At 37.0% G+C, this 13,301-nt stretch overlaps 1 protein-coding gene across 1 annotated transcript; it reads right to left on the bottom strand.

Moving 5' to 3' along the window:
• Positions 1-393: 393 nt before the first annotated feature.
• On the bottom strand, positions 394-11,790 carry tsr1 (TSR1 ribosome maturation factor). Its single transcript, XM_084126720.1, has 15 exons — positions 11,638-11,790; positions 11,104-11,207; positions 10,787-11,015; positions 9,780-9,914; positions 9,237-9,685; positions 8,428-8,578; positions 7,830-8,002; positions 4,634-4,860; positions 3,663-3,822; positions 3,422-3,532; positions 3,134-3,266; positions 2,123-2,239; positions 1,887-2,027; positions 1,690-1,764; positions 394-691 (listed from the first exon to the last, which is right to left on the bottom strand). Exons 1-15 carry the CDS (start codon positions 11,753-11,755, stop codon positions 513-515), a joined length of 2,502 nt encoding a protein of 833 aa, XP_083982846.1. The 5' UTR covers positions 11,756-11,790; the 3' UTR covers positions 394-512.
• Positions 11,791-13,301: the final 1,511 nt, after the last annotated feature.

Genomic DNA, 13,301 nt, shown 5'->3' with positions numbered 1-13,301 from the left:
GGGTTTGCGCCACTGCCTCCCTCATAAAAACACAAGACACTCTCACTTTGGGTTTTGACAGGAATTTAGTTCAGTTCACACTTTTTTTTTTTTCCTATGCTCCTCCACAACACTGCTAAGGATGCGTTTTGCTGGTTAACAAACATTTTTTGTGTTTAAGAAATTATTTCATGGGTTAATTTGTCAACCTGAGGCTATAAATAACAAACGCCATTATGTCTGTACTGATATTGGTTAAAAACATCCCAGACTCAAAAAGGAATGTCAAACTCTTACTCTGTGGAAAGAAACCATTTTCACTTTAATACATGTTTGCCATCTAGTGGTCACTGAGGGACTTGATCAAATGAAACTATGGGAAATGCTTGAAGAACACTCAAACAAGCACAGAAATTATATATAGACATTTATTTGTCAATTAAAGTACAGAGAATCAATATCCGAGTAGCTGTGACACAAGCAGTCAGTGTCATGTTATGCTTCCATTGCTTTCAGTTCATAACTTCCTGCCTCTAGTCCATGTCAATGTCACAGAACGCCGGTGGCTCCTCTCTCTTGACCCAGGGTAGAGGGGCGGGAACATAGGGGTCGTAGGTCCAGCGAGGATACACCCTCTTATACAGATTCATCAGCACAGTGTCCTGCGAGGGCATCTGACTGTCAAATACACACTTCATGTGGCCGTGAGTACCTGCAAAAGCACAAATAGAAGTGTCATAAAATACTCAAGAGTACCAAACACCCATTTTTTAAGAATGTACTTTTTCCCTCTTTGTCTCCCCAATTAAAATGCAGTTTTGTTAGCCATTTTGTTACAATCATTCCTATGTATATTTTCAGCCCAGTAAAGTATTAATCTATAAATATTATTTCAACCAATATTATATACGAACAAAACTCATTACTTTGTGTAAATATATTCAGAACTGAGACTTTTTTAAATCAGTTTTATTACTGGTCTTGATGAATATCTAAAGAATCATAGACAATAAAATAAGCATTATGAATATTTATTATTATTAATCTTAAATACACAAATTATAACTATTATAATTATAACTATAATAATAACTAATAATAGTTATTATGATTATTAGATTGTGTTTATCATCATTAATATTAAGTTTAATTAAATGCTTAATATTTAAAATATTTATTATGAAATAATTTTATTTAATAAAAAATACTATTACTAATGATGATAATATTGTTTATTATTGTAAGCTTATTATTTTATTGATAAAATCAATTTGAATTATTCTTAATAATAATAATAATAGTAAAATTATCATCATGAAAAAATATTTTGTGATCTAATTGGTCGAAAATGTATATTTTGAGCCATGTTTGTATTGTCAAGTTTAAAATGCTAGTAAATTCTTTAGTAAATATTAAGTTCATTATCCCCTGGTTTCACAGACAAGGCTTAAGATAATCCCAGACTAAAATGCATTTTTGAGCCGTTTTAACTGAAAGCAACTTCAGTGACATATCTTAAAATATGCCAGTGTCATTGTTTTTGTCTCAAGATGCACATCAGTAATGTTTTTTTCCTAAGGAACATTTTAAAAAGGCTACTTAAATGTCTAATTGAACTAAGGCCTAATCCTGGCTTAATCTAAGCCCTGTCTGTGAAACCAGTACTAAACGTTTCTCTCCACAGCGGAGTTTTTTTGTTGTTTTTCATACCTAAAGCTTCCTTGATGTGTCCTCTTCGTCCCCATTTTGTACGTAGTTCTACTGGCTTAAACCACAGAATATCATCTGCAAAAAAAGAAATGCTTTAATGTTGGACTCAAATGTTATATCTCAACAGAATGATTCATTTAACACCACACACACATCTGAAGGTAAACAGAGGAAATGACTAACGCCTCCGTTCTCACCTCTGTTGAAGAACATGTAACGGACCACAGCAGAGCGCCGGTTGATTTTGAAAGGGTGTCCACTCAGCACGATTCTCTTCAAAACCACACGCCGAGGGTCGCAGCTCAAAAGAGTGCCTGTGGCCACCAGGTCCTGCATACCTGTGGTTAAGGCAAAACCAAAAAGCTGAACCACATGCTGTACTGGTGAAGGCAGTTCTCTTTTTGAATCAAATGTTGTGTCTGATTCTCCCCACCATTGTCTCTCTGTTTGAAGACCAAGACACCAGCTGTGGGGAAAGTAATGGGAGCATAGACAGACATCACTGTAGGAGCATCAGGACGCAGGAACCGCTCCAACTTGTGTTTATCAGCTGAGGACACAGAAAAATGGATTTAACCCTGTCAGATTCATCATGTGGACAGACAAAAAGGCTTCGTTTGAAGGGATCGTTGACCTAAATGACCCATCATTTTTTTCAGATACAAATCAACCATAGTGCTAGACTTGGCAGTCCTTTAAAGCAGGGGTGTGGAGACCCAGAGACTGATAATTTAAAATTTAAAAACACAAATAAATTAATTAAACCAAATTATTATAATATTTATAAACAAAAAATAAAAAGATATCATTAAATAAATAATTACATTACTGTTTTATTCTGTTTTTCAAAGATTAGTCTGTGTTCATGAGATTAATGACAGTAACTGTTTTGGTCACACTTTAGACTAGGCTCCAATTATTACTATTAAATAACTATCAACTATTCCTTCTGCCTCAAACTCCTAATTACTGCTTTATTAATAGTTAGTAAGGTAGTTGTTAGGTTTAGGTATTGGCTAGGATTAAGGGTTATAGAATATGGTCATGCAGAATAAGGCATTAATATGTGCATTATAAGTACTAATAAACAGCCAATATCATAGTAATATGCATGCTAATAAGCAACTAGTTAATAATGAGAATTGGACCCTAAACTAAAGTGTTACCACTCTTTTATATTTTATCTTCATTACACTTATAAACACTAAACACAGTACACTAATGGTGGGTAGAAAAAAGGATACAGCTATGTAAATATTTTCCAGATAATAATGTACACATTTTCAACATTTCTGTGTGTGTATTTTTATTTTATTGGTTAAGAAAGGGGTCCCTCGCAAAGGGAACATCCTATTTAGGGGTCCGTGGCATCAAAATGTTTGAAAGGCCCTGCTATAAAAGAAGTCCTCTGAAAAACATGATGCTCTCTATAGGCTTTTATTACCAGAAGTGTGCTGTGAAAAGATGGCTGAAGCTCTGAAGCGCCTGAAACCGCACTGAAACACCAGCTCTTCTTTAGACTTGATGGGTTCTGTGTTGCTCGGGTGCTGCCGCACCAACATTTGCATCACTGACATCTGCAAAGAGATGGCCATTTCAAAACTGACTATAATTATTTGTGAAAGCACATTTAAACTGAGCAGTAGCACTGTATTTTGAAACATCTCAATTACATTCTACCCTTTGGGAATTTTATGTTAATCACTTAAAATGTTTGAGAAGCTGTAAGTACCTTCTGTTCATGTGGTAGCAGGGACACCATCACTAATGGTTTTCCGGACAGAAAGCTCTCCATTACTGAGGGAGGAACGTCCACAATATGAAGAGTCACATACCAGCCTACCTGCAGGAATAAAAGACGGACATTTCCAAACAAATTCCTTGGGTAAACCGTGAAACACCAACGTTTTTGGAACAAAACCAAGGTTTATTTGTGAGAACTCTCTAGCCCACACCCAGTCCCCCATACAAACCATCGCTCCTTCCTCCTCTCTAGCAGCATCTGCTAATATTCGGCGACGCATGCGCTCAAAATTCTGGAATTGGTAGATGCGCGAGTAGTTGGGGGGCAAGTTCTCCAGGGGGTCCCATGGGGAGGAACGGAAACTCTTCAGACCTCTGTACCTCTGGAACCTGAGCATGCAGAACAGACCAGTAAGCTGGGTAGAAACCTTGTGTACATGACTGTTCAAAAGTCTGGCATCAGTACGATTTTTTTTTTTTTTTTAAACAGCAATGTAAAGCTATATTTAAAAGACCTTTATGGTGTTTTTTGTCTTTTTTGGAGTTTGACAGCACAGTCAACTACTGGTAAAACAGCCAGTTCATATACATCATACATAAATACATACATACACATATACATAATACGCACACATACATAAATACAATTCAATATATCGGTACCATATCGGTTATCAGCATATATTAGAGTTTTTTTTTTATTTATCATATCAACCATGTTTATTTGAACTGTTTGCAACATTTATATTACCTTAACACTTACTATAAAACTTAACACTGTTAAATGTAATCCCATTGAATACCCATATTTCCATACTATAATATTATTATAATGTTGTGATGCCTAAATTCAATTGTAGCATTCAAAAGGATGGATTTTAGTATTTAGTGTTTTATTTTTACATTTGCTGAATTTTAATAATGGCCATTACATAAAAATAATTATCGGTTTATCTGTAACAGCCAATTTTAATATATGCTCATCCCTAATGCCAATAATGAACCATCACTAACCATCATTTTCAATAATGAAAATAGCTTATTTTAGTAATTTTTGTGTTTCATGGGGCGAAAAAAAAACACATAGGTTGGAACAACATGATGGCAAGTAAAATTAGATACAAATTAAAAAATTTAGGTGAACTATGCCTTTAAAATCGAATATTGACAGATACATTGTTGGAACTGTTGTGGTTCTTACCGTGTCTTGGCTGGGACGTCTAGGGGAGTGTCGACTTCATCGGGGAACATCTCATTGGCACGCGCCTCTCTGTACCTCCTCAACCCCTCTCCCTCTTCAGCCTCGTCAATTTCTTTGTCATACTTCTGATCGCCTCCGGTGTGTCCAGAGGAACTGATCTCCTCCTCTTCTTCTTCTTCTTCCACATCGTCATCATCTCCTTCAGATGCGCATTCAGATTCAGCATCCTTAGAGAGGAAGAGAAGCATGTAAAACGTAAAAACATTTCTCTAAACATACATCCACATAGAGTCTAGCAAACCCAAACAAAACAGGCCATTTCTTTGAAGTCCACTAAACAGACAGCATAGTGGCTGAGATAGGGAAAAAGACAAGACATACCGCTGGGGTGCATTCACCCCCCTGTGGGGTCAACCTGTAGAACAATCGCAGGTGCAGTAATAAAAATAATCTCCGTAATCATCTGTAGTACCACTTCCCTATTGTTAACATCTCGCATTGAAAAGTCTCCTTTGGTGCGCCCCAAGACATCAAACACATGCTAATTATGATTAAAGAAAATAAATGGACCAGAGCTTCCATATGTGTCAAGCTTCCCCTTGTTCTTTCAAGCCCAGCTGGTATAAATAAATGTCCGCCCCCCCCACAAGTCTCGACAGGAAGTTCTGTCTAAAGAGCAGGAAGACAGAAGGCTTCTCTCGGGACACCCTCTCCAAACACTATTGTTGCGTCGAGATGCCTGGCACTAAGGCCAAGCAGCAGACGTTGAGAAAACAAACAGTGCCTCTCCGCCACACAGCGCATAGTCACGTATGCAGTGTTCCGCCCGCGCCGTGCCCACCCTCCATCTCATCCTTCTGACTTTATTTAGACCTTCAATCATTATCAGGCAGTCAGATGTACTTGGGTTTAACACGCTTTTGTCAAGTTCTGCTGCCACCTCGCAGGTTGCCATAACAGATATACAAAAACAAACCATGTTTGCTTCCTAGGGTTTGAGATGCAATTGACCCTTCGCAGGGAGTTTGATTGACAGGCGATCAGAACAATCATAATCCGCCATCCGCCGAATCTGCCATTTTTGTCCGACAAAGCAGTCAGGAGAGTTAGTAGATTAACGTTGGAGGATTTGAACTTGAAAAACTGAGTGTACTGACGTCTTTCCGCAGTTAAAACAACATTCCTTCTTATGTTCATTCATGTTTATTTGATGCTATAAATGAACTAGAAGGAAGAGATGATCGGTTCACGAGCAGCTTTAACTGAGGCTCTACAGCAATCTGTCAGACACATTAAAGGGCCACAAAACGGTATTTGTTGTTTAAAATTCTTTTTTTTTAAATGACCAAATTTGAAAGTTGAGACTTTGTTTCATATCAAAAGTAAGCTGGTCTGTCCTGTCTGTCAGCGTGTTGTCAGTGTCCTCTTTGCTCCGCGATGTATTTTTCACTGTGTGAGAACATGGTGTGTGGCGTGAGAGCGGCGTCCCTTGTCGGACATAGCAGCAGTAACTAAAGGGGGTGGGTCTTTGCGAATGGTCAATTGTATATACATTTATAAAAAACAAACCTAGAATCAGGAATGTGATCATCTAAGAACATAAAAAAAGGAAAATATGCTTACTCCATCACCCCCATTACAACTATAAAATAACAATAATTATCATTATTAAAATTATTTTATTAATTAAATTGTATTTTATTATTACTAGTGCAAAGTGCCCGTGCAAAATCAGTTTTTGTGTGTGTTTTTAGTAATTGTTGGTTTGGTGTGTTTGAGTGCTCACTGTTACAATTACACAGCAAAAGTTCAGTGACATTTTTATTTGTGCATGGTAGAAAGCAAATACTGATACTGACATAAAATAAATATGGAAAATTGAACTACACGATTGAGGGAGCAGGCTACACAGTGAACTCCGAGAAAACGCTACGCTTGAGCAAACAGTTTGTGAATAGGCTACTACAAATGATGGCCGTGAAAGAGATTGTGAACGCATTGAATAGGATATGTTTAGTTGGTGAATAGCATAGACTACTATTACACAGTAGTGATAACGTTAAGCGCACCAGAATACAATATAATATTCAGAGATAAACAGTGCAGCTGACTTACGGATTCAGTTAACATCCACAAATGAATAAGCGCGACAATTCAGGGAGCAGGCTACACAGTGAACTCCGATAAAACGCTACGCTTGAGCAAACAGTTTGTGAATAGGCTACTACAAATGATTGCCGTGAATAAAATATAATATTCAGAAGTAAACAGTGTAGCTGACAGAGTGTTTAGCTGACAGTGTTTATGTCAGAATGTTTATTTTTAAACCACAACCTTCTAAGTGCTTCTTTTACCGATATATTTAACGATATCTTTTGTATTTATAATCCAAACAACGTCAAACTTGGCACTGCACTTACTCGTGCACGTAGCAAGACACCTGTCAAGTTTGAAATCCACGTAACTAACGGTTCGAGAGATATGCGAATAACAGACAGACAGTCACACAGACAGACGTTTCTGTAATTTATAGATAGATTATATCACTATTACAATAATACTACTGTAAAATAAATACAGTATTTATTCATGCTAATTTTTTAGTTTTTTTATTAATAATAATAATAAATCTTTTTTTTTTACAGAACAACAATAACATTTAAATATTAATATTCAAGACTGTGTCAATTTCTTTGCTTTTAAACGTTAAACAACAGAGCTTTTATTTTGGCTGCAAGTAGACCTTAAAACTTCTCTTTTGCATACATTTTGCAGATTTATTTATATTCTCATTACGGGAGGCGCACGTTGCGTTTTCAAATGTACTCTACCCAAACTCACAATGCTTGCAGAGATGGAGCTGCATTTATTGTGAACGGAGCCAATACAAGACACTGAAAACATGTATGGAAAAAAATTATATTTGACATGTACATTAGGTTCTCTGTGTGATTAATGCAATTCACCTGTGTCATACATCTCATGGCGGAAAAAAAATAGGAAATCTGTAAAATCCCTCATCTATATTCATGCTTGTTCACAGTACCCGTGGGATTTATTTTGGTGGACTATCTTTAATAGCTTCCTATTTGTAGGTATTTGGTTACGGCAGAGGAGGCTGTAGTTTGATTTTTCTCTAAAGGAAATGCTTCATCAAAAACTTGTGACAGCTTGTGTCAAAATAATAAAAACTCACCTGAGATTCATTATCACCATCCATTTCATCATCCATCATCCCATCTTCATCATCATCACAGCTGTCAACATCATCATCATCCTCTTCCTCCTCTGCATCATCTTTGATCCATATGGCCTGATAGTCAGATGTCCCCTTTGGTACCTTCATCACTCTCCTGTTCTTTATGCCACCTGAACAAAAATAAATACATATCAATCACTATAACATACATACATACATACATACAGACAGTACATTAACCATAACTTTTAAAACTCTAATCATTAATGAGATGTATTGCCACAAACAAAAAAAGATCTCATTCTGTTTTGACAATCTTAATTTTCTTGAGCTAAATACAAATATTCTGGAAGAGAAAGAGTTTGCATGGGAGTTGCAACAGTGCATAATGCCTCATATCATTAACAAGATGAAAAGTTATAAATGCATGCCATGAATCAATCTAGAAAATCATATAGAACAATGAAACCACTCACTAATATTAACTTCTCTGTCTTGCCAACACTTGACAGCCGCCACATTACATTGTTGCTCATTTGCATAGTCAGTAGACACTGGTGTGAACATGGCTCAAGAGCTCATGGTAATACAGTACCTTCTGCCTCCTCCAGCTCTGCTTCTGTGGGCCACGTCTGCTCCCCATCCATGGGATCAACCTCTGCCTCCGCCTGCAGGCTCTCTCTCTTCTCAGGGTCTGCTTTCATCAACACCCGAACTTCCCCGTTCATATCTCCATCCCCACCATCCTACACGACATACAGAGAGACAAAGATATAACGATCTTAATAAATAAACCAATAAACATCACAAATAATAAATATATCAGGTGAGACAACACTCCAGCATCAATTAATTAGTCCATCCAAAATGAAAGTGAAAAGATGATGCCACATAACAGCCAATAAGAACACAATTTGGTTTATTAATCTAAGTTTGGTTTAATTGAAAAGTTGTTTATTTTAATATTTAATGGACTTCGGCTAATGAACTAACAATGAAAACACTACAAAGATTAACAAAATACTGTAACAAATGTATTGCTTTGTGTTACTGATAGTCAATGCATTCCAAATGGGACCTTATTGTAAAGAGTAACCATAATTCCTTCAGGGGAACATTATTATTCCATGAATTAACAGGATCATTAATATTATGGGCATCATTAAGTCTTCAAATTATGTGAGGAGGGGGCTTCTAATATTGTTGTGGACAATAGGGGGTCTTGGAGTCAAAAAAGTTGAGAACAACTGCTTTTAATGCTTGTTGCTCCTAGTTAGGATTTGGTGTTGAACTTGGAATTAATTAATTAATTAATTAATTAATTAATAATAAATTGCACTATAAATTCACCATTACAACAAAAAATGCAGTCTTCAAAAGTGAACAGTAACGTAGCCTCCTAACCGTCATCTCTACGTCTCGTCCTGTCTTTGCTGGGCGAGGGGCTGCGGTCACTATGGGTAGAGGGTCTACAGGAGCATCGATCTGGCTGAGCTGGAAGTCTCCATGACCTGTGATATGCACCAGCCTGTTGACTTGTAGAGGACAGCCTCGAACATATCCTGACACGCAGAGGGTTCCTAACCCTGTGGCTGGGCCCCCTGTCCCATTCTGGCTGGAGTTTGGTATATATGTGGCTCTCTGAGCCAGCAGGTATGAGCGGCGAGAGCGGAAACCCAGCCGTCTCTGTTTCTGTGCCGACAGGTGCCTCAGCAATAGCGTGGCATCCTGCTCGCTGTCCGCTGGGAAGAGACGCGATTCTGGGAAACGAGACTCTACCAAACGAGAGAGCGCCCTTCGAGACTCAGTGCGTTTCTTCACCGCTAGATCAGCCACTCCCTGACACACCAGAGCTGCAGGGCAAAGAGGAAGAAGAATTGATTACGATTTGTCAATCGTGACACTCAAATATTTGTGCAGAACGAGTGGTAAACTGATTGTTCTCACCATGACTCGGTAACCCCTGGGCAAAGAGACTGGACAGGCAGTAGTCTCCATAGCTGTCCCAACCTTCAGTGGACTCTAACACAAACACCAAACTGTCTGCAATCTTCGCCACATCCAGGAGTGAATGCATATCAGCTGAAGTGAGACAAAAGAAGATTTTTTTCAGCCCCTTTTACAGCCCTTTAAGACAAAAAAGGGCTTAAACCACACTTGAAAGAGTTCAAATTGCCTAAAACATTAGGCCATTACTATCAAACACTACAACATTAAAAAAGACAGTAGGAAAAATAGATATTTATTTTGAAATTTGCTAAAAGATCACATTTAACAATGTTATTACATTTTTTGTTATTTCATTACCATTAGATGACAACAACTGTAATATAAAAATATAAGCATGCACAATTAGGTATCCAATATCAACTGATATTGTTAAGTGTTAAATGTAAATAATAAAAAACTCCAATATCAGCTGATAACTGATTTAGAGCCAATATATAGTATAATCTTTATATTGTGCATCCCATAAACACAAACATACTTTTCAGGTAAAACATTTTACAAAAACAGGTTACTGACTTCATACATACACTAAAAATTAAACGAGCTAATTAAAAGCAACTGAAAAATGAAAATAATTTTAATTAGCATAATTTTTTCACTTGGTTCAATGTCTTATCGAATGCAATTAAATTCAAACATTTGAGAGCATGGCTTAAATCGACACTAATGTTCAAAAGGTTGGGGTCAGTAAGATTTTATTCAACTGGGAGGCATAACATTGATCAAATGTTATAGTAAAAACATTTATAATGTTACAATATATTTATATTCTTACTGTATTTTTTATCAATTAAATGTGCAAAAACATTTTTTTTTTTATCTTACCAACCCCAAACATTTGAAAGGTAGTTTAAATATTTTTGTGACCACTGTATACTGTCAGAAGTTAGAAATGAAATTTAATTGTGCTTAACCATCATTTGTTCCTTTGCTAAAAGTGTTACCTGTGTCTGGAGTGTAGAAAGTGAATCTCTGTTTAAAGCGGGGTAGAACGAGACCAAAACTGTTCTTAGCCCCAGTGACTCCTTGATCCTCGTGCACCACGCCATCAAGTCCTTCACCTCTCAATATTTTGGTGACAGCTCCAGGATCCACTCGTGCGTGAAGGGCTATGACTGCCACCAGATGAGGGGGTCCATCCCTGCTGCCCAGCTTCCTTTTCTCTGTCAGCACCTGTCATCATCAACAACCCAAAGGAGTTTAGTTCTTCAACTAATGGCCAATCTGTAAACCAAGCAGAAGTCTAATAATGTCACTTTACCGAGTCTTTTTTGTTGCGACGCAGCTGGTTGGCTTTGTTTCTGCGGTCCAATTTCCTTATCACTCTTCTCTGTTTCTTGGTGAGAGCCATGACAGCAACTCTACCTAATTTGATTGATGTGTACAGGGTCAAGTTTACAGTGTTACATTAAGAATGAATATACAAATACACTGCATAATGATCATAAAAAAAGTAAGAATAGTATCAATGCTGGTCTCTCAGACTGGTTTTAGAGGGGCTTTGGTGCTTTTGATACGTTCAGGCTGAGACCAGCTTAAACCAGCTAAAACTAGCAGACATCTTAGGCTGGCTTAAGTTATTATAAACATAAACGTAAAAGTTAAACGTATACTCTCTCTCTCTCCCTATATATGTATATATATTGTCTGCTACCTTTATTCACACACAGACATACATTTTTTCATTAGTCTCACTGATTACTGCTGGGACCTTTAAACACGTGTTCAGTCAGACAGGCATTGCCCACGTGACGGTTCGCGCATATATAGTTGTGAATAAACCCATCAGACATACCCTTATTCTCCCGCCCGATCTCGCCTTTAGTTCGGTGTTTTCCATGCTTGTGCTGCTTGTTTTTCTGCTTATAAGCTCCAGGTCTGTGAACCTGCTGCTGTTCATCTGCAGCAGCCATTTTCTGTCATGCCGCACATGTAAACTTTATTGACGTCATATCCACGCGCCTGGCTTTCCTTCTGCAGAATCGCATTCGCCACTGAGTGATAAAGTGCCCGAGTGCCACCTAGTGTTGTTCAGCTGAACTATCGTGCCATGGAGACAAGGACCCGTTTCATGAGATTCACTAAACAATTTGGTGAACTGTCAATGGACATCTTTACTCCCAAAAATGTATCTTAAAGGATTTTTAGGACCAGTAAGATTTTTTTAACTGTTATGGCAATGTGATAATATATATATATTTTTTAAATCACTTTTTTTTGTCTGTTAATGTAGGCTATACTTTACAAATTAAGTACATTTTTAAAGCACAATTGTTAGTATATACATCATGGTAGTATTTGTCATACTGAATTTAATTTATGCTTTAATTTTAATTATTGTTTTTGATATTAAATAAATAAATAAAAAACTTTTCTACAGGATATCTCTAGCTTTTTTGTTTCTTAATAAACAAACATAAATGCACGCAGTTATTTACACCATTAAATATATCTGCAAGATATACTGAGCTTTTACATGCTGGTTCTAATCCAGCATCATATCTTGATCCCATGCATTTTTTTCTTCCTCATTCCATTGCCCTATAAATAAAAGGCACAAAATCCTGTATATATATATATATATATTTATTTTATTTTATTTATTTTTTTATTTTTTTTAAAGACTGTGAGCTGGGTTTATAGCGTAGGTGGGTTCATTCTCTGTTTTTCTCAGGAAATCCTGGGAGGTAGAGACAAAGCACATATTAATTTCTCATTACCATCTATGCTGGACAGAGCTTACATTTTCTTGAGCCATTTAATTTCAACAAGCTTTCTGATACATGTCATTTTTGTATGTTGTATTGTCATAAAAATGCCATAAAATAAGAAAACAAACCAATGTGTCCTCCATAGTCATAGTCCATTTTAAAAATAGATTATAAAGAGGAAATGATAAATCATTCCCAGCACACACACACACAAAAAGCTATTTTAGATCTTATCCAAACATTTGATAAACACCAAGAGTTCATTTAGCCATATGGGATGTCAACTGGGTCATTTAGTCCCTAGAGAATTTCTTTGTTGTTTTGTGTTCAATTATTATAACACACCAGTGTCTCTCTAACTCATCAACAGGATGAAGCATGGCTCTTTAAATCCCATTCATAAAACAGGCTCCATACATCTCAAACCCCTCTGTTCGCCTGGATACAGTGACAGCATCCTGCGCTCTCATTGGCTGAGAGAGAAGGCTGCTTCAGAACCAACCCAGAGCGCTAGTTCTTTGCTCTGTTTACCAATTGGTTGCTTGCAGGCTTGTTGACATCACTGTAATAATTTTGCCCAGGGATCAACTTTAACCTCTTACTGATCCATAAAAGCAATGATTACCAATATTGAACAATACCAAGAAAACTTACAGCTCTGTGCATTTTAGGCTTAAACTGTGGTGAAATGTATTGCCATCATAGAGTGTAGTTGGGATTACAACAGAGGCAAGCTGTAATCCTTTAC

The sequence above is a fragment of the Abramis brama genome (genome assembly GCF_963993115.1).
Source record: "Abramis brama genome assembly, chromosome: 10".
Lineage (NCBI taxonomy): Eukaryota > Metazoa > Chordata > Actinopteri > Cypriniformes > Leuciscidae > Abramis > Abramis brama.
Note: the sequence above shows the minus strand (reverse complement) of the source record. Positions and strands in the feature narration are given on the sequence as shown.

Coding starts and splice junctions, on each gene's coding strand:
- tsr1 (XM_084126720.1), bottom strand. CDS start 11,755: ATGGCTGCTGCAGATGAACAGCAGCAGGTTCACAGACCTGGAGCTTAT. Junction 11,208..11,637: donor GATCGGGCGGGAGAATAAGG/GTATGTCTGATG, acceptor CAATCAAATTAG/GTAGAGTTGCTGTCATGGCT. Junction 4,861..7,829: donor ATGGTGATAATGAATCTCAG/GTGAGTTTTTAT, acceptor TTCCTCTCTAAG/GATGCTGAATCTGAATGCGC.